The sequence below is a fragment of the Rosa chinensis genome, chromosome 6 (genome assembly GCF_002994745.2).
Source record: "Rosa chinensis cultivar Old Blush chromosome 6, RchiOBHm-V2, whole genome shotgun sequence".
Lineage (NCBI taxonomy): Eukaryota > Viridiplantae > Streptophyta > Magnoliopsida > Rosales > Rosaceae > Rosa > Rosa chinensis.
The window spans coordinates 11,850,568-11,877,339 of record NC_037093.1 but is presented as its reverse complement, the minus strand read 5'-3'; the positions used below and the strand labels follow the sequence as shown (position 1 = coordinate 11,877,339).

Below are 26,772 nucleotides of genomic sequence, written 5' to 3'. Positions count from 1 at the left end.
CAATAATTGGATATTTACGAATATCTTCGAGAATATTTCTAACATAAACCCTATTACAACTAGAGCAAGTAATCTAGAGTTTGGACCATACACATATTCTAGATTTACTTGAACATAATTAATATTTTGAAAAACAATATTTTGTTAATACAAAAATAATATTTAATTATTATAAAAATTGAGTAGATCATTAACAGATCGGATCAACCTAAATCTGTATTTTTTTTTACTTTGTCAAGGGGAACCCAAAGGCTTCCTAGGCCCAAGATAAACCCCTTCGGCGCATGTGAAATGCTTCAACTGTACATTGCAACATATTGCCTAGCCACTTTGACAGCTTCGGGGTTTGAACCAAGGTCGGGGAGCACACCCAACTAAGCAAGAACCACTAGGCCACTTGCAGTGGTTACCTAAATCTGTGTTTGATCCATTAGATATACAGATTTACTGATCTAGCATGAACGGATCAATGGATTAAATTTTCAATTTAAATATGTTCAATAACCACTGATCAGGAGCGGATACGGATCAAAATCCAGTTCATTTATAGGTCTAATTATAACACTTTCTTTGAGAGAAAAATATACTGCATTATGCATTGAAATAAGAATGGTGATTAATGTATCACACTGAAATAAGAATGACTATACTTGTTAGAGAGTACAACCTTTTCCATTCTTAGAGCAAGTTCACCCGTAGTCAAGAAATGTCAAGGTTGAGAAGTCAAGAATTCGACCAGTTTAAGATATTGTTCACTGCCACTGGACATGGGTTTACACCAGTTTTTTTCTTGACCGGTCAAACTGTTCATCTTTCACTGTTCATCCACTTTTACGTTATTTAGGGGGTCGTGAAAATTGACTTTTTATACTTTAGGAATTTGGGAAAACTTCCTTCATAAAAGTTGTAGAGTTCGTCGATACGATCTCGTGCATACATGGAACTCAATATTCGGAGTTCGTATGAATTTATTATGAATTTTTGAAATCTGAAAATTTTCTATAAATAGCAACAACAAAAAAATTCTATTTTGTTTCATTTTTCTTTTTTCTTTCTCCCCCCCCCCCCCTCCGGTTCTCTCTCTCGCAGCTACACCAGACCTGGCAGGTTTCGTCTGACCCGACCTGGATTTTTCTCCTTCCTCCGGCGTCCTTTGGCCAAGGACCCGGCCCCCCCCCCCCAGGTCGCCTCACCTTGTCCGGCCGCTCCGTGGCGTTAGCCCGCCCAGACGCTGCCCGAGGCCGAGATTGAAGCAACCCCAGGCGGGTCTGCTTGCTGTTGCTGCTTCAGTTTCTCCTTGCTGCTGCCCCCGAGGTCGCCTCACCTCTTCTCTCTCTGCAGACATCACCCACGTTTGGGTGTGGGCCGAGCTGGCACAGGCCTTGGCTGGGCAAGGAAAATGTCATTCTCTTGCCTTTTTTCTTGACTGAAGTCAAGAAATGTCATCCTTTGCCCGGTCAAGCTTCTGTTGGTGGAAGAGATTTTTTTTTCTTGCCCGGTCACCACCTCAGCAAATCCATGCTTTGCCAGGTTAAAGAGGAACCGGTGGACTTGCTCTTAGTGGGGATATATTAAATATATATTTGCATTGGCCTACACACGCTACACATAGCTTGTAGGAAGGCTGGTTTTTTTTTTTTTTTTTTAAAGAGTGTGTGGTGGAGGTAATTAAAAATAGTGAGAGTTTTCATCCACCACCACGTTTTCACTACATTTAATTGAATTTTTACTTTTAATTTTAATTTTTTATTTTGTCAAAATATTTTAATATATAAAGAATAAATTGATTAATTATGAAGAGCACGCTTTTTTTTGTGTTAGCAGTAGCATGAAGAGCACGCTAATTCATCGAGCCGAATTGTGAGCTTTTGCCACCTTCATTGACTTCCATCCCTTCAATTATTCAAATCTAATTTACTGCATTTGTTATTTAAATGAATTCGCTTCACTCTCGCCTCCGCATCCCATTGGTGAGAGAGGACGTCAATGAGTCCATGTCTCCTCCCGTCTTAATCAGAGCGGCCCTGAAGGCCTGAATCCACGACACTTATCTTTCTTGGAAGTATATGTGGCCAGCTATGCGTTAATCCACAAGCTACTGTACCCATATCTCTTTCGTTGATCATTTCTGCCCATTTTTGCTCTGATGGGTTCGTCGTCGGCGGCGGCGGCAACAACCGACTCCGACGAGCCCGTGACTCCGGCCGGCCGTCTCTTCCTGCAGCCCCAAATGAACCAAATAATCTACTGCGTGATGGGCTTCAAAAACCCAATCGACATCGACTCCATCAAATCCCAGGTCAGGTCCTCCCTCATGCTCACCCACCCAAGATTCTCCAGCCTCATGGTGCGTGACTCCCACGGCCGAGAACGCTGGCACAAAACCACCCACATCGACCTCGACCGCCACGTCATCGTCCTCCACGACCCCGTCTCCTCCTCCTCCTCTTCCGACGACGAGACCGCCGTCAACGACTACCTGGCCGACCTCTCCACCGGCTCGGGGCTCCCCACCGACAAACCCATGTGGGAGTTTCATCTCCTGATTGCTCACAAAGTTGGGATATTCCGAATCCACCATGCTTTGGGAGATGGGATATCGCTTATGTCCATGTTCTTGGCGAGTTGCCGGAGAGCCGACGACCAGGAGAAGTTGCCGACTTTGGCGTCGGGAAAGAGTACTAAAGGTGTGAATGAGAGGAAGGGTCTGTGGGTTTTGCTGTGCGGGTTTGTGGCAATGGTGTGGTTTAGCATGGTGTTTGTGGTGGCGTTTCTGTTGAGGTGTTTGTGGGTTTGTGATCGGAAAACTGAGATCAGTGGCGGTGATGGGGTTGAGCTCTGGCCTAGGAAATTAGCTACTGCAAAGTTTACGCTTCAAGATATGAAGCTTGTGAAGAAAGCTGTTCCTAATGCGGTAAGTTGTGCTTTTTTGATGCCTGTCATGAGTTTTTCCATTTTGGCTTAGCTACATTTTTCTTCTTGAACATTAACAAATCAAGGGTTTTTGACTCTGAAGCTTTCTTGGCTCTGTGCAGACCATCAATGATGTACTTTTTGGGGTGATTTCATCAGGGATATCAAGATACTTGGACCACAGAAAACCAAATGGTAAAAAAGTTGTGTGACAACTGGGTTTGTTTTCCATTTGAATCAAATAGTTATGACATTGGACCACCATGACTAAACCCAATTGTCTATGTCAGCTTTGCCTGAGGGTGTTCAAATTACAGGGGTAGCTATGACTAATCTAAGAGAGCTACCTGGATTGCAGGTTCTTCGTTGTAACTATTGTCCTTACTTCCTTCTATTCTCCTCGTTTTTTCTCTATGGAAATGATTGAAACTTGAACTTGTGCCAGGAACTATCCGATTTGATGAGAAGCAATTCAAGATCAAGTTGGGGCAACAAGTTCGGCATGCTTCTCCTACCTATATATTACCATAACTCTAAGAGCAATGGCGACCCTCTAGCCTATCTCAAGAGATCAAAGGTGATGATTGACAAGAAGAAGCAATCTGTAGAGGGTCATTTCTCATACAAAATTGGGTTGTTTGTGATGACCTACTTTGGACCAAAGGTGAGGACCAAAGTGAGGTTTTGAAATAACAAAAGAATAGAAAGTTCAGTTTCCAATTTGTATGTTCAAAGTTAAATTGCTTGTATCTATTGTATGCAGGTTGCTACCTGGCTGAATTACCGGATTCTCTGCAATACTAGCTTTACCATCTCAAATATACTCGGTCCGCAAGAAGAAATTACAGTTGGAGGCAACCCTATAACTTACCTAAGAGCCAGTTCATCAAGTTTGCCCCATGTACTGCCATAGAATCACTTCAAATTCTAGCAAAACTGAATGTTCGAGTACAGCAGATGTGATATAGATGTCTAATAACATGATTGTTTTTGCTGGTGTGGTAATGCAGGCACTCACAATGCACATGGTGAGCTATGCTGAAAGGGCAGACATGCAAATATTGGTGGCTAAAGATATCATCCCTGACCCAGCATTTCTCGCTAAGTGCTTCGAAGAGGCCTTACTTGATATGAAGGAAGCAGCTGCAGCCATCACAGAAACCTAGAAGGACCACTATAGGTTTTATTGGAATAGCTAAAACTAGAGTGGTTTAAATATGAAATGTAAGATTAGAGTCATAGATTGGATTCACTAGTAGAATTTGTACAATATCATTGATTGTACTGGAAAGATCGACTTTCATGTAGGAAGGGCCAATTCCAGAAATGTAATTATGTTTGATCTGCTCATCGTCTGTCATTAATTATGTAATTTGTAGTCATCGAAGCTACTTCAAACAAAGAAATATATACATCAGGAAGACTCACAATGTCACAGATCTCTCTCGCTCGCTCACATTATGCTACAAAAGAAGCTCAGACTCTAGTAATGCCAATGACTAATGAGAAACAACCAAACAGCAGAAGAAATCAATAGTCACATGTACCAAGTCTTATTACCTCATAAAAGTCTTGTGATTTGCTGCGGTTTTTTCTTGTTAGGTTCTTCACCTTTTGAAAATCAAGCTTTGGCCAAGGTTTGGGGTTTCTTGCTGCTTCCTTTCTTCCTCCTCAGCAGTAGCCTCCTTAGAAAACCAAAACCTCCCTGTTTCTTACTCGGCACAATAGCCAGATGCTTTGAACCAAAATGACCTTGCCGCGTATTTACCAGAGCACTAGGAGTGGACAATGCATTATGACTATCAGAGTGAAGAAGGGATGGTTTCTGTGCATCTGCATCCCTCATTGCTTGTTTATCTTTTGGAGACTTCAGAACCTCTGCTCTGGGATCTTCATCAGCTAGCATTCGATCACGTAGGGAAGAGCGCTTGGTGTTGGCTGCAGCACTGGTGGTTGAGAACACCTTGTCAAACAGTGCTGCTTCTCTTGGTGTAGCTAGTGCCTTCAGCTGTTTTCCCAAGTTTAGGATGGTTTCTTGGCACTCTGCCAACTTCACTGAAGCTGTTGTGATTTCCCATCCCTAAAAATTTAACAATTGTCACACCAGAGTGCCTAATTAGAAGATTCTTTATGGAAGTTCATTTGTATTTATTCACTTGAGAATGATTGAACTCCTTTCAAAACAAAGTGTAATATAATAGAGATGATTAACCATTTCTACAACATAATCATTTGCTCATTGCCTTTTGGAACTGGTCTGTCAATTTACAAACAGACAGAACACAGATGGCTGGAACGAATGTGATTATCTTCTATTGGCAGCAGAGTCCTCTATTCTGGTAATTTGTTGGTATTTAACTCCATTAACTAAGTTACGAAACAAGGAAGATGGGTATGAGTAACTTACAGGTTGGGACTGTTTTTCCTCTTTGCTTATGCCATACTCTGGAGTTTCCGTCTTTGCAGCACTGTGAACCAGACATTTTACAAATCAGAAATCTCTCATTAAACGAATAGAAACTATATTACACAAGTAAAATGCAGTGGACCGTTGATTACCTTTCTTGCTGGAGTTGGAGCTCAAGACATGTTGCTTCTAATTCTTCAAAACAGTTATGTTTATCCTCCAATTCCACTTCTAAAGACGAGAACTTCTGGAAGACTTCATTTAACTTTGCTTTGGCAATAGTCAGCTGGGTATCGAGATCTTCATTAATCGACTTCTGATTTTCGAGCTGGTCTTCTATCATCTTCTCCGCTTCTCTCAGACTCTCCAGTTCTGTTTGTAAGGTTCCAAGGCTTTGCTGTGATTCCTGAAGTTGTACCATCAACGCTTCATTCTTTTCAGTTTCTGACTGTAGCCTAGCTTCCATTTCTTTCTTTGCAGATTCCATATTCTTCAGTTCATTTTTTAATCTGCTGTTTTCTTCTTGCAATTTATCACCAACCTTGCTTTCATTTGAGGAAGCAACTAGAGCAAGACACAGTGACTCCTCTTGATATTCTGCAGTTTTACTAGCCTCATGCTTGGTTGGCTGTTTTAGGTAACCCAAAGCAATTTTGATGTCCTCAAATAGCTCATCTAGGCTTCGTTTTGAAACATTCTTTTGCTCCAACATTGCTTTTAAAACAACCTGAAGCCAGTCAAAAGAACTCTCAGGTACTACATCTCTGGACTCGCCGTACTTTCTTATGTCACTGACGCGAGATTGAACTTCAACTCGTCCCAGGTCCTTACCATTAAAACGAAGATTATGGGCATTTTTAGGAGGTGTATCTGCAGAAACTATTGCCAATTTCTCCATCTCAACAAAATCATCCATTAAGCTCATGTCTGAAATCTCCATTTCTTTGTGCTGCTGTGGACTTTTAAGCCTCCCACTTCTAAAATGTTCCAACTCTGACAGTAATGCACCAGCCCAAGATTCGGAGGAACTCATCCCATCATCACTGCAAATGTCATACCTTGAAGATCGAGAAACATCATTTGGGATAGGACTACATCGTGCCAGCTCCATAGATTTCTCAGCTTGAGACAATCTGGAAGCTATTTGAGAATGCATGTTCCTTGAAGAAAGGAGCTCAGAGTTTTTCCTGGTTAAAATATCTCTAAGAACTTTGTTTTCTTCTTCCATATTACATAACTGCTCAATCATGAGACTCATATTCTTATTTGGTATTTCAGGAGAGTTTCCCATGTTGGCATCTCTTACGATCATATCTCTAGTAGGATTAAGCTTCCTTCTTCTCATCTCTGTCTGATCCCTCCCCATCATTTTAGCTTCATTCTTCATAGTCATCGAAACAGGACCTGGCAGCCGTTTTCGCAGAAGAAGATGAAGTCTTTGACATTCTTGTTCTAACTCTGTGATTCTCATCATACTCTCCAAGTGCTGTTTGTGAGATTCTTCAGCAGACCGACGGTTGTACTCCATCTCCTCACTACGAATCTCGAGTTCCTTCTCGAGCATGTGAAATTCATATCTTAAGAAGGCATTTTCTTTTTCTGTGGAATCAAGTCTAGCCATTAGTGCACTAAATTCTGCATCTGTTTGAGACTTCTGTCTACGTAAATCTTCCATCAACTTCTCTTTTGCTCGAAGGGCCCTGGTCAGATTCGTATTTTCAACAGCTAAGTTTGTAACCTGTTCACTTGTCTCTCGCAACTTAGCTTCTAATTTTTTCTGAGATTTCTCATACTCTCTCGATGTCATCATAACAGCATCATGTATTCTTTGCTCCTGTTCTTCCCGAACAAGAATTAATTGTTCCATGCATTCTTTCAATGCATCATCCGAATGAATCGATCTTTCATTTGCAGCTATTCCCTGCCTCAAAGCTTCATCTAGTTCTTGCTTTGGTACCAAATCTCCTGACAAAAGCCAACATAAGCAACCAATGAGAGCAGGTTACCATAACGTACAAAGCAAACTTCTTAAAGAAGAAACATGATGGAAAATCTGAAAAAGAGGAAATGCATAACTGATAATTACCTGGTATGCCTTCTTCTTTAATGTTAGAGTCCAGGAGGACTGAAGCTAACTTCTCATTTAGATTTTTCCCTGGTCTCTCTACATCATTTCCTTTCTCAGGCAGATTTGTTTGTACCTAACATGGTAACACATTGGTGACACAGAAAATGAATTCAACATCTACAAAGAAGACTACGGCCCTACCGGCCAGTTTGGCAATGCTTTTAGTAGTGTTAAAAGCGGTAGTTACCTCTTCTTCAATTGTTCCTAAAGGAATGGCAAGTCTGTTAGTTGAAACAATTATCTTCTCTGAAGACTTCTTCCTCCAAAGCCAACCCTTGTGGTCCATGATTTCAGCTGCTATTCAAGAACAGAAAGGGACAATTAAATAAGCATTAAAAACACCATCTGCAAAGAAAAGTCACATAACAATCTTAATAAAAATGAAATAAAGTGATCACCTGCAGCAGCCAAATCACATTGAGATTTGGTATAAGAGTCCATGAAAACAAATGTACTAATTTTCTTTCAACAGAAGTCATAACATTTTCATTGATGTGCAACCAGTGCAGATAGCATATTACTATACAAGTAGTGAAATGCTTTTCTCTCTGTACCTAACATGAAATTCTGCATACACCAGTGTAACAAAATCCTATCTAGAGAGGTAAAATGCTTCTCTCTCTCTATACCTGACACGAAATTGTACCATACAGCCCTGTACAAAGATCCTATCTAGATAGCATAAAATCCGAAGGTTAACATTTCCTTAACAGATGTTACAGAAAAACCCAAATCGAAATTACTGCTGTCGCCTCAAATGCACAATACTATTACTGGGCTTATAATGTTTGTCAGAACCATAAGAAGAAAGCAGCAACTAAGAGATCTCAGTGTCTTTACTTACAAATATTGCATATCTATACCAATCAGTGACCACATTGCGTCTCACCCAGAAACTGAGGCAAAATGGACCAGACTGATGGTTTAAAAACATTAATTATTCACTGAGTTAAGGAAAAAAGAATGTAAATTTCCAGAAATCCAAGTGCAGGATCCAAAAGAAGTAAAACTAAGATGGAGGGCTATAAAAGACTGTCAGAACTCAGAAACAAGAAGCTGAAAGTTACTGATCAAGATGATGATGAAATCATTCTAAGCTGTTCCTAACATTAATGCTATATTTTAGGTTTTCTTAACCAATTTGCTATAATTACAATTACAGTAATATGTGAGAAAATAACAGAGTCATGGATCAGTTAATTTTTGTGCAGATGTTACCAAAATCTCGATCAAAATACCATCTTGGAATCATCACTATATGTTTGAAGGAAAGCCCATTTTTTCGATCAATTAGAAAACTTTATGCTCACCATATAAAAAATTGGAATCCGAAAATTTTATGCTATGACAGTTGCAGAACCGAAAAAAAAATAGTAATAAAATATAAACTATGGGCTTACCGCATGAGAACTAAGAGCTACAAGCTGCATGCATGAACAAATTCAAGAAGAAACAAAGGAAACTACTAAATTTAGAGAAAAAAGGTGATGATATGAACTGACATTATACCATTTCAAGCTAAGAAGAAGAAGAAGAAGTTTGTTCTCACCTGGTAAAGTGAAACACCAGAATTACTGTGTAACGTTTGGAAATGAAAGTCAGAGCACAGAACCAGCTTATATCAACAGAACATCATAGGATGCTTGCACTCACCGACAGCTATCCGTGGCTGTAATAATGCATGAGAGAGAGAGAGAGAGAGAGAGAGAGAATGAGAGAGGAAAAAAGTGTAAAAGGAAAAAGGGCAGGGAGGAAAAAAAAACGAAAGACAAAAGGAGTCAAAAGAATGGATGGCCAAAGGTCGAACATGCACAGCAGCCGTTGAAAGAGAGTGATGGTGTTGGGTTTTATTTTAGTAGCAGAAAGACAAGGCTCTGCATCAGAAGACGAAGCTTTGGTGGATCCTAGTGTCCGTGAATGGAGTTGGTGCTAACTAGATTGGACAGGCGCATGTATAACTCATTCACTATAGTAGTACTCTATGTGCTATTGGACAAAGGAAAGTAGGTGCATATGAAAATATATGGTGGTGTCTTTAATAAGTGAGCCAATGATGATGATGTCTGTGGTCGGAATGGTCCTATGGATTTCTTTTTGTAATTAGTATCTGTTTAGGTTGATTCTAATCACCCATGACATGAGTCATGAGTCATGACAATGTCCTACTGAGATTGTCATCGTACCTTGCTAGCCACATACTAGCCAGTGAGATTTTATCTCTTTAGGATAATGTAAGAGATTATGATGATTAGTTCACGAATAATATCTCAGAATTTTTTTTTCAAAATTAGGTTAAAATTTTGGCACTCCGGTTTATTTTATTTGTTTTATTCAATGTTTTAAAAGTCGCTAGATTGTAGGCGGACGATGAGGAGTGACATAGCATCTAATTACTTAGGCAAGGATTAGGTGTGGGAGCTTCGGTGGATATATTTTTTTTTTATTTTTTATTATAACATATAAATAAGTATTTTAAATAAAATATGGGAAAAAAGTTAAGTATATAATGAGTACATACAATCAAAAGTTAATTTTTAAATATTTGATTAGAAAAAAATATTTTGCATATTTTCTTAAACCACACATGTGTAAGCATTGCCTAGACTAATCGAGTCGGCTAGCCACCATCTAGCACTTGGACTCCTACTTTCTAGCACCTAGGCGCCTACTCAAGGGATTTTTAGAACACTAATTTTATTGTCTCTTACTTTATTTTTATGAGGCGATTTATCAAAATATATGGCTTTGGCCCTTTTGTCCAATCTCCTTCAATACATCTTAATCATGTTCAAGCCTCTTTTAGGTATTTTATCAAATATACAGCTTAACACCATCTAAAACAAAAGAGCAAAGACACTTGAAAGTCTAACACAACTTTGGGCAACAATGATGGTGCTCATAACTCATTATGAGAGATTGGATATATACTCGTGAATTTCTTTAATGCACTTCACAATTTATCTTCCTTTTTATTTATATTTTTATAAACTTCTATTTTTCCCATATTCAGTCTTCACCTCCACCCACTTCGGCCGCCATTATGCCTCCACCGAGTCAAACCCGACCACTAAAGGAAGCCTAAACCGAGAGCACCACTTTTGTGAAGGGCTCACAAGTTGTTGGAAGTTCGGAACCATGAGGCCCAAATACAGTTGCGCAGTTGTACTAAATTGAAAAAGGATCCGATCCGATTTAATCTTCAAAATTCCTCCTTTAGTCCAATCTAAGATCTAGTTAGCTTTAGATTTAAACCTCTCCCTTTAATCAACTTTGATTGATTTGGAATGGACCAAAAGAAAAAAGTGTAACAAGAGTTCATAAACGAGCCCATAACTGAAGTTTGTTTCACAAATGAGGCCTCAAAAACAGAACTCTTGTTCCTCTTGGTGTTAACGTGATGCGAAGGATTAGTTTCTGAACCTAAAAGGTTTTTAAAGACACTGTGTGATTAACAAATAAAAAAAATCAAAAAACGTGATGTGACGGGATTGGAACTTTGAGAAGGTTCCCAGCAATGTCTCTCTTTACCCGCGTACACGTCATTACTGTGGGCAAAATAACCGACCTACCCCCTACCCTCATAAAGACCACATGGGGACACAGGCCCGCCGACCAGGGGCATTACAGGAATCCAAAAATAAAAATCCCCGCACTCACCCATCTCCTTCTTCCCACGACCCAACCCCCTCAAATCCAATTCGAGAGCGCAGACCGAGGAACCATCGATCACCAAAGCCGCCCCGGATTCGGACCCCCTGACCCGACCCATGGAGATCGCCCCGGCGCCGCCACAGCTTTCAGACCGGGACGTCCCAAACGACGCCGCGTCGCTAAGCACCGTCAAAACGGCGCCGTCGGAGAGCAACAACGAGGCGAACGTGTCGACGTCGTCGTCGTCGGTGGCGGGGAAGTACGACGATGAGGAAGAGGAGGAGGACGTGTGCCGGATCTGTAGGAACCCTGGCGACGCCGATAACCCGCTCAGGTATCCATGCGCGTGTAGCGGAAGCATCAAGTTCGTGCACCAGGATTGTCTCCTTCAGTGGCTCAATCACAGTAATGCTCGCCAATGCGAGGTTCGAATCTCTCTCTCTCTCTCTCTCTCTCTCTCTCTCTCTCTCTGTGGATTTTTAATTTTTTCAAATTAGGCGTGAATTTTTTGCATCTCTGATTGGCAATTAGGTTAGGGTTCTAGGGTTTTTTCAAGTGAAAGCGGTGTCCTGTTGAGAGATGGTGGTAAATTTCTTGATGATAATGGTTAATTCGAAAGGGAATTAGGTTTTTCTTTGTAGTTCCTCTGTAGTGAACAGTGGCGTATGAGTCCATTAGAGACAATTAAACGGTGGAACTAATCTAGAGGTGGCGTATCAACATGGATTTTCCATAAAAGCCTGATTCTTTTGTGCTCCATGAGATGCATTTCTTGTTAGTATCATCATTGTGTTTTACCTCCTCCTGAAGCGATGGTCAACCGCAAACAATAATGCACTTGTACTAATCTAAAAATGGCGTCCCAAAAGGGAATTTTGTAAAGAAGCCTGTGTGTTAAGTTTTTCTGTTAGTTCATAATCATGTTATAGTTTGGATGTGTTAACTCTACCACCTTAAGAAACAAGAACCAAATATGATTGTATGATAGTGTAATTGGGGTTGCCTTTTTCTTTTTTTTTGGTTTGTTGGGTGGAATGTTTTATTGCAAAGAAAAAGAAAGGAAAAGACCAATGCCGTGGAATTCTTTTGAGTTTTTATAATCATTTTTTGGAAGGAAATGTGTTACAGTCTCTGTAAGATTGAGAAGAATACATTGACTTGAGTATACCACTTCTTTTTCTGCTTTTAATAAGTTGAACTGTTGAACATTATTCTCATAGTCGAAACTAGAAGGTCAGCCTCGGTGTCAGTCTAAACTTGTGCGTGTTGATATCATATAGTGTGGCAATGTGATTTTGTTGAGGAGTTTTTATCCGTTTTTTCTTTTTTGGAACTAGAAGGTTCTCCTTCGGAGTTTATTTTAATTTTTTTGGACCGGTTGTTCTATTAAATGCACCTGATTAGTTTGATATTTGCTTCGATTCCGTTAGCCATAACTTTGGTTGTGGCTCACTTTTTTCCTTGAAAAAGAAATTCACATGCTATTTGTGAGAGATTATCATGTTCATACTCTTTTTAGACTCATGAATATTTCTTGATATGCCTTGCAGGTTTGCAAGCATCCATTTTCCTTCTCTCCCGTTTATGCTGAGAATGCACCTGCTAGGCTTCCTTTTCAAGAGTTTGTGGTTGGGATGGCAATGAAAACTTGTCATGTTCTGCAATTTTTCCTGCGCCTTAGTTTTGTGCTTTCCGTTTGGCTCCTCATTATACCTTTCATCACATTTTGGATATGGCGGCTGGCTTTCGTGAGGAGTTTTGGTGAAGCTCAGAGATTATTCCTGAGTCATCTATCAACTACAGTCATTCTTACTGATTGTCTGCATGGGTTCCTACTTTCTGCTAGCATTGTGTTCATTTTTCTCGGAGCCACTTCTCTGAGGGATTACTTCAGGCATTTACGTGAGCTTGGAGGTCAAGATGTTGACAGAGAAGATGAAGCAGAAAGAAATGGCGCTCGTCCTGTAAGAAGAGTTCCTGGACAAGCTAATAGGAACTTTGTTGGGGATGCTAACGGGGAAGATGCTGCTGGAGCACAAGGGATTGCTGGAGCAGGTCAAATGATTAGAAGGAATGCAGAAAATGTGGCTGCTCGCTGGGAGATGCAGGCAGCTCGTCTTGAGGCTCATGTTGAACAGATGTTTGATGGTCTAGACGATGCCGATGGTGCAGAGGATGTACCATTTGACGAGCTTGTGGGCATGCAGGGACCTGTGTTTCATTTAGTGGAAAATGCATTTACTGTAAGTTATAGTTTATTCTGTTGCTTTTAATTTTTAATTTTTATCTCCTCCCCCTGTAGCTTCCCACACACATTTTCTCACTAATTGATGTTTCTGTACGGCTGTCCCTAAACAGTCATGTCCTAGTTGTTCCAGGTTTAATTTTCCAGACAGATTAACACACACTCCACTAATTATGCATTTTTGTGTGCTTTTGTTATTTGGTTGAGGTCATCTGTCACAGCTAATTGTGAATTAACAATCTACTCTATCAAGAAACTTTTACCTTATAATAATTGTATTTGTATTAAGAAGTTGAATGGTTTCATTCTCTGCAGGTACTGGCAAGCAATATGATATTCCTTGGTGTAGTAATATTTGTGCCCTTCTCGTTAGGTCGGATTATACTCTATCATTTATCTTGGCTTTTCTCCACCGCTAGTGGTCCAGTTTTGTCAACAGTCATGCCACTCACTGAATCAGCCCTTTCCTTGGCTAATATGACTTTGAAGAATGCATTAACAGCTGTAACAAATTTATCAACCGATAGCGAGAAAAGTGGTATGGTTGGCCAGGTTGCAGAGATCTTGAAAGTTAACATGAGTGGACTGAATGAGGTTTCGAACAATAATGCAAGTTCAACACTTTCAGCAGACTTCCTGAAAGGGGCAACAATTGGAACTTCAAGGCTCTCTGATGTGACAACTCTTGCTATTGGATACATGTTTATATTCTCCCTAGTTTTCTTCTACCTTGGTATTGTGGCTTTCATTCGGTATACTAGGGGTGAGCCATTGACTATGGGGAGGTTTTATGGTATTGCTTCAATGGCAGAAACAATTCCATCTCTCTTCAGGCAGTTCCTGGCAGCAATGAGGCATTTGATGACAATGATTAAGGTCGCTTTCCTTCTGGTCATTGAACTTGGAGTGTTCCCATTAATGTGTGGATGGTGGTTGGATGTTTGTACTATAAGGATGTTTGGGAAGTCCATGTCTCACAGGGTGCAGTTCTTCTCAGCATCTCCCTTAGCTAGCTCCCTGGTCCATTGGGTTGTAGGAATCGTATACATGCTACAAATAAGCATATTCGTCAGTCTTCTTCGAGGGGTACTGTTCTCTGTCATATTATTGCATATGCCACATAGCTTTTTTGAACACCTTTTGTGTGTACATCTGTTTTATATGCTTTATGGTTGCAGGTTCTGCGTAATGGAGTTCTTTATTTCCTTAGAGATCCAGCTGATCCAAACTACAATCCCTTCCGTGATCTCATTGATGATCCTGTGCACAAGCATGCTCGCAGGGTCCTGTTATCCGTTGCGGTGTATGGGAGTTTAATTGTGATGCTGGTGTTTTTACCAGTTAAACTAGCTATGCGGATGGCACCTTCCATTTTTCCTCTTGACATTTCGTAAGTTAACCTTCAACATTTCAGTGGCACCTTTGTTCTACAGCTGCAGTTTTATTAGTGGGTACTCATTTTGGTTTCTAACATGCACCCTTTTCTCCTCTTTGGCAGGGTATCTGACCCATTTACTGAAATTCCTGCGGACATGCTTCTATTTCAAATATGCATTCCATTTGCCATTGAGCATTTCAAATTACGGGCAACCATTAAATCCCTGCTCCGTTATTGGTTTACGGCGGTTGGCTGGGCACTTGGTTTAACAGATTTCTTACTACCCAGACCTGAGGATAACGTTGGACAGGAAAATGGAAATGCAGAGCCTGGAAGACAGGATAGACTACAGGTTCAATTGGGGCTACAGGATCAGGCTTTAGTGGCACTTCCAGGTGCTGATGAACCAAATCGAGGCCTTCTTGCATCAGGGGACGCGAATGTTGCAGAGGAGTATGACACTGATGAACAATATGATTCTGAGTAAGTTGGGAGAACCCTTCTGCTTTGATATGCGATGCTAGAGCTTACCTTATGTTATAGAAGGATGCACTTCCTGAACTTAGATTTCTTGGCTGGGTTATATTTTGAGAGTTAAAGCAGCTGTTCTTGATTCACTATACGAGTTATGGCATCATTTGTTTTTTTATTTTCTTGTCTTTGTTTTTATTGCTTAATTATTTTAACTAATTCTACTCTGTCATTTTTGTCATTGTCTTTAGAAGGTATCGCTTTGTGCTTCGAATTGTCCTCTTGTTGGTGGTGGCTTGGATGACTTTACTCGTCTTCAACTCGGCCTTGATAGTTGTACCAACATCACTGGGAAGAACAATTTTCAATGTCATTCCTTTCCTCCCTATAACTCATGGCATCAAGTGCAACGGTAATTTCTTTTGTAATTATCTTGTTTCCTACTTCTGAGTCTTGAGATGAGTGCCCAAAATTTTTAACTGTTCCTTTTCTTAGATTTATATGCTTTCATCATTGGAAGCTACATAATATGGACTGCTGTAGCTGGAGTTAGATATTCTATTGAACACATTAGAACAAAAAGGGTTGCAGTTCTATTGGGCCAGATCTGGAAGTGGTGTAGCATTGTCATTAAGAGTTCTGCACTGTTGTCAATATGGGTAAGAGTCATTTGGTTTATTTTTCTTTTTTGAACATGAAAAAAAGATGTTTGGTATCTTCCTTTTAACAATAATAAAGTTTGTTTTTTTCTCTAACGTACTGTTCCATTCCAGATTTTTGTCATTCCAGTATTGATTGGGTTGCTCTTTGAGCTTTTGGTGATTGTGCCAATGCGGGTGCCTGTTGATGAAAGCCCAGTATTCCTGCTGTATCAGGACTGGGCTTTAGGCCTTATTTTTCTCAAGATATGGACAAGATTGGTAAGTCATCTATGGTTACTCTTATAGAATATTAACGTCAGTTGCATATTTTGTGGACTTGTTTATCTGGGATTGATTACTTTCCATACATGACGGACTTATTGCTGGTGCTTGTTATGTACTTCTGCAGGTGATGTTGGATCACATGATGCCATTGGTAGATGAAAGCTGGCGCGTAAAGTTTGAAAGGGTGAGGGAAGATGGCTTCTCCAGGCTGCAAGGTCTTTGGGTGCTCCGGGAGATTGTATTCCCAATCATAATGAAGTTGTTGACTGCCCTGTGTGTGCCTTATGTACTTGCGAGAGGGTTATTTCCTGTGCTCGGTTACCCATTAGTAGTCAACTCAGCAGTGTATCGGTTTGCCTGGATAGGATGCCTGTGCTTTAGTCTGCTGTGCTTCTGTGCCAAGAGGTTCCATGTATGGTTCACCAACCTTCACAACTCTATACGTGATGACCGATATCTAATTGGTCGTAGGCTTCATAACTTTGGAGAAGATGTTGTAGAGAAGCAAAATGAGGCAGGGACATCCTCTGAATTGCAGGACTCTAGTTTTGAAGTAAGTGGTTTAATTCCTCATGACCGAGAGGCTGACGATGGTCTCCGTCAAAGGCGTGCTATCCAACATAATGCTTAGTTATGAGGCAAGGGCTGTAGGAGGTTTTGGTCAAATATGAAGCTATCATGAAGCTTTTAGATGTATACGTTACATTCCAACATAGAACTGGTTTGTACATCACTTCCATGGGGATGTAAAGAAAGGGTGTATTCAAAATATCCTCTATTTAGAGTTGTCGCTCATTTTGTGCATATTATGCTTGTTTAAATTATTAGTAGGTATATGAATCAAAATTGTCTATAAACTCATTTTTCGGCCTAGTTTACTCATTGGCAATTATTCCTCTCTTCTTGCTCGTCTCAATCATCCGAACCTTTTTAGAACTTTAGGTTATGAATTCCTATTAGCGCTTACGAATGATCTTAACGGCTTTATTTCTTTTCTGATTACACATTGAGGGTGGTGCTGCTGCTGTGTCTAGGGTCCCAAACAACACCGACCTCAATCTTCTCGGAATCAATCCTTCCCCTCGGAGTAAACCATGACTCTGGGCTTCAGTTACCGGTAAGGACACAAAGTAGGGAAGCTTCCAAAACCTATGGTTGATATAACTTGAGGAATGCTAATGCCTTGGGAGTATCCACTGGATGAAGAGATTCTATTGCTAATAGAGCCCGAGTTCTATTTTCTTTTGTCATACACCATAAACAGTAGAGCATCATTTATAATTTTAGTTCTTGATATGGAATCTCTACCATCCTTATTCTGTTATTCATCCTTATTAAAAATTTAGTGGCTCTATCCAATTGGTTGTTTTTACTTGGTTTAGATAAAATAATGTGTGAATGGTGAATTTTTTGGAATAAAAAACCGAAAAATTGCACTGAAGAAAGTTAATTGAAATTGAAACGAACCAAATGTTTGGGTGATGTTTGTCATAGGAAAAAAAAAAAAAAAAACCGAAAGCATATAAATAATTATATTTTATATTTTTATCAGAATCAACTGCATCTGCTTCATGTGCAAGAATCTTCACTTGCGGTGGTTTTTCCATCATTCTTTGTTTATTGCAACCCAAATTAACCGCTGCTCTGAAGCCTCAAGAGCCATTCCAATCTCCAGGAGCTGATCATCACGAAAATTTGCCAAACTTCCAAAACATACATAGACAACTGTATGTGTATATTGGGTTTCTTTGTGTCGAGCCAATTATACATTCACCATGCCTTTATCCCCAGAACCTTGCTGTAATGATCGACATAAGCAGATTCAAGCTCATAAAATCTGCTAACAAGAACCCCGTAGCTGCTCTTTAGTGCTATCGTACATTCTTCATACACCTTTCTAATCTCATCTTCAACTCCATCTTCAATGAAATTGGTTAGCTTCATTCTAGTCAGCTCCATATCATTTGGCTAATTAGGGATCACGAAAGGTTCTGGAATCGGATGACACCTGCAGATAAGGCTTATACAGTTGCAAACATCGTGAGGCACACATGCAAGGAGAAATAAGTCAAATAACTAATTAAGTTCGTGGAAAATGCATGCTCATGCCGAACCTTGAGGCCACATTAGTAGCCCAAAGGAAAGAACATGTCAGCCACAAGGCAATTGCGCCTGGTTTGCTTCAGAGTTCAGAAACTGCTCAAGCTGTGGTTGAAGCAAGGCTGGTCTTTCAAGAACTTTGCTTGCATTTAGATTTTCCGGGGGAGTGGGTGAGTGAAAGCTCTGACAGTTTCTGGAAGTCCAACTTCAACACTTGGAACTTCAATATGGAAAATGTCGATTTGGGTAAAGGGGTTTTCAATTTCTTGTGGATGAAAGGTGCATCTAGAAGGGTTGTGATCACGGTTACTTTGAGACCTCTGCAAACAAATATTTTGGCCATGTGAATGGCTGGGATAATGTGGCCTTGAGCCATAAAAGGAAAGAAGGCAAAAGGGAGAGAAACACCATATGCATAGACAATTAGCTGGTTCATCATGCTATATAGAAATGATTTCTGCAATATTGTACTTTCACGTACGCATATAAATCAGAACAAAGAAAAAAAAATATATTCATATGCCAATGTCCTAGCGGATCATTATGAATTTGCACTAGTCCAGACAAAACTAGACGTATATAAGAACTGCATTTGGTATTCAACAAGTAGAAATTACAAGCCAAAAAGCCAGATAAACAGAGTAGGTTTACAAATAGAATGGCTTCTTTGCACTTCTCAAAGATCAAGTATACATCAGACCTGAATGATCAGTCCACGTAAGTTGAGACCTTAGCAAACAGAACAGGAACATTACAATGCACACAAAATTAAATTAACATAAGTGCATCGATAGCATATATAAATTCAACGAACACAAACGAATTGAAGAACGACTGAAAAGAAACAGTACATCTTGCCAAGAGTGAAAAGCCAATTGAACATCATTTTCTTCAGGGCCATTGGATGTCACCTTCCCTTTCTCTTCTGCACATTTATAATCAAATTGAAGTATATAAGTTAGTAGAACAGAATGTATGTTTTGGTTTATGCTCTACCAACCTAATTAAATCATTAAATGTCTCTTAATTATACAGTTTACTACATGCAAATCATGCACAGAAGAAAGTTAAAGTAGCAGAAAGCTAAACTTCAAATAGGCTCTCAAACCCTTGAGAAACGATGTTGGGAATCACTATGTTTGGAATTATTTAGAACAAATGGCTCTTCATGAACATACAACCACGGAATTGTCACACCAAACTTATGGAAGTGTCTTTTAACTTGGATAATTGGTAGGTGTTATGATAATTTTGCTACTTTTGATAAATGGCTATCCCTGATTCTGCAGGTGCATGTATTTACTTATGAGGAAAGACATAATTGTCTTTGCAGCTACTTTTGATTTGGCAAATTGCTTGTTACAAGGATAGGGTACTATACTCCATGACAATACGTAGTTCACTGTATTTACTTGTGTTTGACTCAGGACATGGAACTTCAGTGCTTGAGACTCATTTCTTAACATTTTTTCATGTTTTACTAGTAAACCATTATGTTTATTTGTTTGCTGGGAGCAATTTGAATGTAAACTGGTATTGATAACAACTAAATTTACAAATAGCAGAATGCTTACTCGTCTGTCTCGAGAGATCTTTTCATGTTCAGATCTCTCCATTTAGCAGGGATATGTAGGAATCAAGTTCTATTTCATCATACTCTATCAAGGAACATTGGTAAGGTACTTTCTGTACCTTGTGATCTATGATCTTTTTCCTTGCTCTAGTTGTGGTCAATAGAAGCAATGTATTGTGAGTGAATTTGATATTTTTCTGACATACCAACTTGTTTGATAAGGATCCTTATGCTGCCTAGTCTTCATGAGATTTGAGCTAAACTTTACAACTGTTATGTTCCTATATATTTCATAGGGCACGAGTGACAACTAGATATTGAAGATACATCTTCTTCATGCTTCCAATTAGGTTTTGTCTAATTGCACTCTAGTTTATAATTAATGTCTTTGGGACTTTACTTTTTGCAAGAACCAAATAGACTGTTATCATTCTATATAGCATGATATATATAAAATGGAGGGTTAGAGGCATAAGCTTGATTGTTTCATATTTGAAACAAGTTAGTCAGATTCGCTTGGAAGTATAATATTAAGTAATTTGTTGTATATGCCGGAAGATTTGGGACATCTTACTGATAATAAGATAAAGGCTGCAGAAATAAAGGTAACTTGTAGAGATTGGCTTTACACACAATTTCACAATGATTTATTAGTTAAACCCAATTACTTTTTCTTTTTAATCTACATCCAATCCGCATCATCAAACATTCGATCCTTACTAAGTAGATTATTCAATTAATACAATTTTCATCTATTTTCGTGTTATCATTGTATCCTTTATTAGTTTATAGAAAGTCATATAGAAAGAAATTAACCTATATGCCTAAATTATAGCATTCTTGAAAGTATGTGATTTATGGCTTAATTCGTGCATTCTTTGATATTAAATTTTCCTTGGGGAAAACTTTTATATATATATAGCACTATGATTTCAAACTATGCATATACTATTTCAGCTCCTATAGTCCATAAGAAAGAGTTCAAATTGTTGTTGTCCATCACCTATGCATTTGATCATATTCTCTTTCTAATTTTTGACTTTCAAAAATACGGTGTCTATTGATAAGGTATGTTATTCAAGAGATTTAGTTTTTCAAATTTTTCTTTTGTCATCATTGTGCCATGAATTTTCTTATAGTAAAGCAATTTTTCTAGATTTGAACTTTTCCTTTTGTATATATTGTCATATTAATTTGATGATTGTTCATTCTCAATTGTTGCCTAATAGATAGGTATATAAAAGTTCCTAAGAAATATGGTCAACTCGCAATGATAGAATACCTAAGAAAGAGGTTGATGTGAAAAATGATTTACAATATATAGTTGATATGAAAATTACTAGAAGTGAGGTTAGCTAAACATACGTGTCTAATGTTTAGATTGTAATTAATTTGAAGGAAAAAAAAAACTTTAAAATATGAAAATCATAGGTCTAGAGAGTTGTGTTCCGAAACACAATAGATAACAATAACTAATACTAATTAACTGAGCTTAAAAACACTACATTCAAAATAGAAAGTTAAAATTACCAACAAAAGTAAATTCCATATTCATTTAAATCTAAAACCTCTGAATTCAAAAAAATATGTAAAAAATAGCTCCATAATTCTAGCAATAATGATGATTTTAAGGAAAACTGCTGGAATAATAGGACCAATAAAAAATCTACAATTACGGTATTTAAAGATGACGTTAATCATGCTAGTTGACTTATGTTTATTAAATTTAATTAGTGACAATGTGTGTAGTTTGTAGAAAAGTAGAAAGACAATATTTATCTTAGTTGCCAATAATTGGGTGAAGATTGAAAAGATTTAATAGCTAGGTTTTTTCCATTAATTTTTTTGAGAATTGGGTCTTTAATGAATTTTCCCACAAAGGAAAGTAAAAAAAAAATTAAAAGCAAATGAAATTTGTAACACAAGCATACATACCTTGAAGCAATTTGAGCATGTGATTGTTCATCCTGTAACAATTTTGACTCGGTTCCTGCTGTGGAAGTTGTAAGTAGAGGTTGGAAACTGTGGGCACTGAAACGCAGTTAAGGCTTCCAATGACGGACACTCAATCTCGTCATTTCCAATGTAGAAGCTTGTGAGCTGTGGAAGACCGAAGAAATTGAAGATTCTAAGTTTTGGCAAAACTATTTTTTTCACTGTTCCGTCGCCTGGTCCAATGATCATCTCCAAACAACCGCACCAATTTACATTAAGCTTCTCCAATTGCAAGAGACATTGAGATACATCATATGTGAAGACATATTTCAATTTGTCGCATCGTGAAACTTCCAAACATCGAAGGTTACGGATGATTGCATAACCAGTAGGATCCCTCCATATGTTTTCCAGTTGCTCTAGACCCCACAATCTCAATTTTTCCAACTCAATTTGTTCTTGCCCAAAATCTTCTGACCCAAACACATATTCCGCACATGTCACACCTTGAATAGCAAGTGTTTTTAGATTTTGCAATCTTTTCAACAAATTTGATGGAAGAAGTGGATTCAACAAGTTCCAACAAGTGTGAACCACCAAAGACCTCAGATTGCCCAGAGACCCATGTGGTAATTCACCGACACACAACTCTTTCAAATTTTTCAAATCCATCACATGCAAGACTTTGAGATTCTCGAACATAGGTTTATTCGCAATTGGAACCCTTGTTGTTGTGTCCATCAAAGTTTCACCTTGATAGCAATCTGCGATAAGTAGACACTCAAGTCCGAGTAAATTTCCATGGTCATATTCCACTAGAATGTTATTCAAGCCCTCACACTTCGTGTATCAAAGTGTCTGGGCTTTTTGGGTAACAGCACTATTGAACCAACAGGGCAAGGTGTTAATGGTAGTGTTCAGGCCCAACACTTTTGAATTCAGTGACTTGGGAACTTTCATTATGCGCCGACCCCCTAGATAAACCGAAAATATTTTGGATATGTTGGGACCTCCGACACGTACGTGAAACTTCACCCAATCGGGATTATTGTTGGCTATATTCTCAGGCAAGCACTTTGCATCGATTATGTCAACCTCCAAAACTTTCAAGCGTAACAGGCTAATCAACTCATCAAATCCAACATTGGTTTCTTCTCCTTCTCCCTCAACTTTACTCCCCCAGTCCTGAAAACTATCTTGCATGTATAGTTCTTCTAACATGGACAACCTTGACATCAAATTGGATGGAATTCTCTTAATGCGCCGACACCCACTAAGATCAAGCATTTTTAGCCTAGCCAAATTTCCTATCCCTTCAGGTAATTCCTCAAGGGCTGAACCTCTCAGGCTAAGAATTTCAAGTTTCTTCAGTTTTCCCAGTAGAGATACATACCTTATTGACTGGCAATCATCTAGATATAATGCTTGGAGGTTGGTCCGCAGACTCAAAGACTCTGGTACGATCGAAATACCAGTGCGACTGAGATCTAAGACCTTTAACTCATTCAAACTTTCAAAAAATGTTTCTGGGATCTCCTTTATATATTCATTATCTTGCAGTAATAAAATCTGGAGTTTTGGACATACCAACTCTTCAGGAAGCTTCCCAATATAGTTCTTCATTAAAGAGATTGCAGAGTGGCGTTCATCTGCATTACTTGGCCAAACCGTCATTTCAGTTCGAGCTTTGACCAAAAATCCACCATCATATTCAGATGATGCTATTAACATGGCCATATCCCGAATGACATCATGCATCCTTACGAATTCATCCCTTTCACCGTCCAAAAGCAAGTTGGAAGCTTTAAGGTAGTTGATCACCGAATGCGCTCTGCTTCTGGCATCTTCAAATGTGTCCGCCCGAAACAACCCTTTCCCCAGTCCATACTTGATCAAGTCATTTTCTGGGATATCATAGTCTTCTGGAAAGAGGCAACAAAGCAAGAAGCATGATTTTGCATCCTCGCTGTTCAAGAAATCATAACTTAACCTCATACATTCGAGCACACGTCCGTCATCATCATCACTTGCAGGTTGGGAATTCTTTAGTCGTCGTGCTGCTTCTTGCCATTCTTTCAACTGGTATTTATCTCCAAGTGCCCTTGCAACTGCTATCAATGCAACTGGGAGGCCACCACACTCATTAGCTACTTGCTTTGCTACCTCACAGAAATCGGTTGACTCAAGAGACTCATTTCTAGCAGTCTTCACAAACAACTTCCAAGAATCATCTTCTGATAATATGTTGAGACGGATCACCACTTGACACCCCATGGCATGACAAATCTGGCTTCTTCTTGTGGTAAGGATGACTTTGGAACCGCATCTTCTAAGCTCGTCGTGGCTAGGAATTCCTACCAATCCTACGTCAGACAAAACCTTTGTGTCCCAAATATCGTCCAAGATTATGAGGATCTTCTTTCCCGCTTCTATTATCGTCTTCTTCAGTCTAGCTGCTCTTGTCATTTCTGTTGTTTCATGCAAATTCAAGGCCAGCATATCTTTAAGTTGGTCTTGAATTTGCATCACCACGGGGTTCTGAGAGACAACAGCCATAATCATACGATTAAAGAGTCCATTACACACTTGTCTAGCAACCTGTTTCACCACAGTTGTTTTCCCTATGCCACCCATTCCATAGACACCAATGGCTGTGATCTCATCTTTCTCCAGCGCGTTCATGACTTCATACATGCCTTGTCTAGTTGCTTCAAATGGTTCAAATCCTTCAGTGGAGATCAAGCGCTGAACTTCAAGTGGTTGTCGAACTTCAAGTGAAACAGTCTCAAATTCTGCCTCTTCCACCAGGTTCTTTAGTGTTGTTGTCAGATTCCATGCTCTCTTCCCCAAATTGTAACGCCATTTCAAATCCGGACACCATCCTATAAAGCACTTTTCACCTGCTTCAGCTTCATCTTTCAATTCTCTCGCATCTCCCATGGCATTTTCAGCTTTTGTTAGCCATGCTTCAACCTCACGCTTGATTTGGTGTCCACCCGTTCGAGCACTAGCCACAGATTCATTATGATCATTCCACTTCACCTCAAGGTCAGAAAATTGAAGGTCAAGAGACTGTAATTTTTTCTTGTAATGAACCATGTAACTCATCCCACGCTTCACAGGAGTCCACACCCACTGACCAAGTTGCATTACTGGACCTAGAATTCCCACAACAATCTCCCCCATCTTATATTTATCCTGAAAACACAAGCAGAAGATACATGAAAAAGAGAAGCTAGCTAGCAATATTGTACGATACAAATCATAAAATAACACCATAATCTGGGCAAACCAAACTATGATATTTAGCTAATTAACAAACCTTTGAACAAGGGAGCTTCCTGAATTTGCTTTAGCTGATAGATATGAAAAGACTTTGAGAATTGTTCTGCGTTGGACTGTCGGACAGAAATCAGAATACAATCCAATCAAGGTCGATGAGATTAGAGATCAAAATGAACTTGTTTAGAAACACCTTGTTCTAGAGTACTCTTCAAATCATGTTTTTTTTTTTGGGGGGAAATACTCTTCAAATCATGTAGTGGAGAACAACTTGATAGTAAAGTTGATGCTTCCGAGGAGCTAATATTGCCTAATTCCTTATTATTCAAAAAAAAAAAAAAAAGTTGATGACTTTAGAAACAAATTAGCACATTACTCGGCCCCTTCTATCATTTAAGAGAATCAAATTTGCTCACCACATAAACTCAAGTGGTGATACCACCACTATATATGCAGCCACCACGTATAACTCTCACTAACTCTGGTTAGCTGTTATTAATACTTATCTTCTTCTTTTTTTAATATGTTTTTCTCTCACCACGGTTCATCCATATCTTTTCCTTTCTCTCTCTACCATATTCTTTTTCTTCATCTTTGTTATTGATGAGAAAATTTTCTGAGACTCTTCCACTACCTCTTTGAGTCTCTGGTAATATGAATTTCAAGAAACTGTCATTACTAATATGTTTTTCTTTTGTTTTATGGATTTCTAGATATTCTGATCTTTTTACATCCTTCCGGTTTGTATTTTTTTTTTTCGGAGCTTTGAAAAAATTTGATGAATTGATGATAATCGAAATACCCAGAAATTACATAAACACAGATGATCATATTTCCCATGAATTGATGATAATTGATGAACTGAAGTGCCCTTGGAGTATACCCAGAAACCAACACACAAAAAAAGTGTGATGAATTGATGATAATCGAGATGGATTTTGGAAAGTAGTAGCAGAAGGAGAGTGGTTGAAAGAAGATGCGGCTCGCAAGAGAGAAGATGATCTGTTTGAGAGGAATTAATTGCTTGAGAGAGGATTGATTAAGAAAGAAGAAGAAGGCAGAACAGAGAAAAAAAGTGAAATCCATTGGAAGGGATGAAAAGGACTTAAAAATCGAAAAAATCGGCGAAATTTCGTTGAAAATTTCGTTTTTTTGGAGGCCCGATATATCCATAGCATACCATGACAATTTCAGTCGAAATTTTCGATATTTCCCGAAATTTTCAATATTTTCCGATATTTCCCGAAATTTTCGATATTTTCCCATACATTCCATCTCCACCAACAATTCTCACATGCAAAGTCAATCTCCGTGGGCCCAACACGTGTGGTGGATGAGTAGTTGACATAAAATTCAATCCAAAAAACTAACAACAACACCAAAAATCGAACCTTGGTCATCCCACTACCCTTTGAGAGGGTTTGCTAACTCTGCTGCACAAACCTTTATGTATTAATCACAACATTCTAATATATATTCATTTGCCTACAAATCTGAAAACTTAGATACACGTCCAATCAATAACTAACTTGAAACACTTAATTACTATATTGAATTTTTTTTTTTACTAAATGTTCAAATATTTTACAACAACATTTTAAATTATAACTTCTATAAATAGTTTAAAATAATCTTCATACCTTGTACCTCATAGGTCTTCTATGTGGTTCTAAGTTACTCATATAATTCAAGGTGTAATGTATGATATGTACAAAAAATGTATATAAGGCGTGATGGCTTAGCCTCCCATTGGGTTTCTAGCC

The 26,772-nt window shown here is 38.8% G+C and overlaps 5 protein-coding genes across 12 annotated transcripts; 2 read left to right on the top strand and 3 right to left on the bottom strand.

The window, feature by feature from the left end:
- Positions 1-1,933: 1,933 nt before the first annotated feature.
- Positions 1,934-4,263, top strand: LOC112169215 (O-acyltransferase WSD1). Its single transcript, XM_024306211.2, has 6 exons — positions 1,934-2,914; positions 3,036-3,108; positions 3,204-3,271; positions 3,359-3,577; positions 3,677-3,814; positions 3,924-4,263. Exons 1-6 carry the CDS (start codon positions 2,147-2,149, stop codon positions 4,077-4,079), a joined length of 1,422 nt encoding a protein of 473 aa, XP_024161979.1. The 5' UTR covers positions 1,934-2,146; the 3' UTR covers positions 4,080-4,263.
- A 10-nt stretch (positions 4,264-4,273) lies between these two features.
- LOC112169213 (filament-like plant protein 7) lies at positions 4,274-9,425 on the bottom strand. 7 transcript variants are annotated; one of them, XM_040507817.1, is made up of 7 exons: positions 9,256-9,425; positions 8,998-9,117; positions 7,636-7,742; positions 7,407-7,521; positions 5,473-7,285; positions 5,321-5,381; positions 4,274-4,993 (listed from the first exon to the last, which is right to left on the bottom strand). In XM_040507817.1, the coding sequence occupies exons 3-7, from the start codon at positions 7,732-7,734 to the stop codon at positions 4,535-4,537; spliced, it is 2,547 nt and encodes an 848-aa protein (XP_040363751.1). In that variant the 5' UTR covers positions 7,735-7,742; positions 8,998-9,117; positions 9,256-9,425; the 3' UTR covers positions 4,274-4,534. The 7 variants fall into 7 exon arrangements, with proteins under 7 accessions (XP_040363751.1, XP_024161976.1, XP_024161975.1 ...); XM_024306208.2 differs by having other exon boundaries at positions 7,636-7,745; positions 8,998-9,425; XM_024306207.2 differs by having other exon boundaries at positions 8,998-9,425.
- A 1,630-nt stretch (positions 9,426-11,055) lies between these two features.
- Positions 11,056-16,992, top strand: LOC112169446 (probable E3 ubiquitin ligase SUD1). Of its 2 annotated transcripts, none has more exons than XM_024306468.2 (9): positions 11,056-11,524; positions 12,650-13,342; positions 13,660-14,430; positions 14,523-14,734; positions 14,843-15,205; positions 15,448-15,605; positions 15,689-15,852; positions 15,967-16,113; positions 16,244-16,992. In XM_024306468.2, the coding sequence occupies exons 1-9, from the start codon at positions 11,216-11,218 to the stop codon at positions 16,748-16,750; spliced, it is 3,324 nt and encodes a 1,107-aa protein (XP_024162236.1). In that variant the 5' UTR covers positions 11,056-11,215; the 3' UTR covers positions 16,751-16,992. The 2 variants fall into 2 exon arrangements, with proteins under 2 accessions (XP_024162236.1, XP_024162235.1); XM_024306467.2 differs by having other exon boundaries at positions 11,057-11,524; positions 15,445-15,605.
- Positions 16,993-18,837: 1,845 nt separating this feature from the next.
- LOC121048894 (disease resistance protein At4g27190-like) lies at positions 18,838-25,339 on the bottom strand. The gene is made up of 3 exons (XM_040508119.1): positions 25,050-25,339; positions 21,728-24,925; positions 18,838-19,144 (listed from the first exon to the last, which is right to left on the bottom strand). Exon 2 carries the CDS (start codon positions 24,911-24,913, stop codon positions 22,577-22,579), a length of 2,337 nt encoding a protein of 778 aa, XP_040364053.1. The 5' UTR covers positions 24,914-24,925; positions 25,050-25,339; the 3' UTR covers positions 18,838-19,144; positions 21,728-22,576.
- Positions 21,755-22,468, bottom strand: LOC112170822 (disease resistance protein RPS2). The gene has a single exon (XM_024308113.2). It carries the CDS (start codon positions 22,466-22,468, stop codon positions 21,755-21,757), a length of 714 nt encoding a protein of 237 aa, XP_024163881.2.
- Positions 25,340-26,772: the final 1,433 nt, after the last annotated feature.

Bases quoted from the DNA above. Each gene is read 5' to 3' on its own strand.
- LOC112169215 (XM_024306211.2), top strand. From the start codon at position 2,147: ATGGGTTCGTCGTCGGCGGCGGCGGCAACAACCGACTCCGACGAGCCC. The intron at 3,109-3,203 runs GTAAAAAAGTTG...TGTCTATGTCAG, and splicing joins GGACCACAGAAAACCAAATG to CTTTGCCTGAGGGTGTTCAA. The intron at 3,272-3,358 runs GTTCTTCGTTGT...AACTTGTGCCAG, and splicing joins GAGAGCTACCTGGATTGCAG to GAACTATCCGATTTGATGAG.
- LOC112169213 (XM_040507815.1), bottom strand. From the start codon at position 7,889: ATGGACTCTTATACCAAATCTCAATGTGATTTGGCTGCTGCAG. The intron at 7,522-7,635 runs GTAACTACCGCT...TTACCATGTTAG, and splicing joins TAGGAACAATTGAAGAAGAG to GTACAAACAAATCTGCCTGA. The intron at 5,382-5,472 runs GTAATCAACGGT...TCTGGTTCACAG, and splicing joins CTCCAACTCCAGCAAGAAAG to TGCTGCAAAGACGGAAACTC.
- LOC112169446 (XM_024306467.2), top strand. From the start codon at position 11,216: ATGGAGATCGCCCCGGCGCCGCCACAGCTTTCAGACCGGGACGTCCCA. The intron at 11,525-12,649 runs GTTCGAATCTCT...TATGCCTTGCAG, and splicing joins GTAATGCTCGCCAATGCGAG to GTTTGCAAGCATCCATTTTC. The intron at 15,853-15,966 runs GTAAGAGTCATT...GTTCCATTCCAG, and splicing joins CTGCACTGTTGTCAATATGG to ATTTTTGTCATTCCAGTATT.
- LOC112170822 (XM_024308113.2), bottom strand. From the start codon at position 22,468: ATGGACACAACAACAAGGGTTCCAATTGCGAATAAACCTATGTTCGAG.
- LOC121048894 (XM_040508119.1), bottom strand. From the start codon at position 24,913: ATGGGGGAGATTGTTGTGGGAATTCTAGGTCCAGTAATGCAACTTGGT.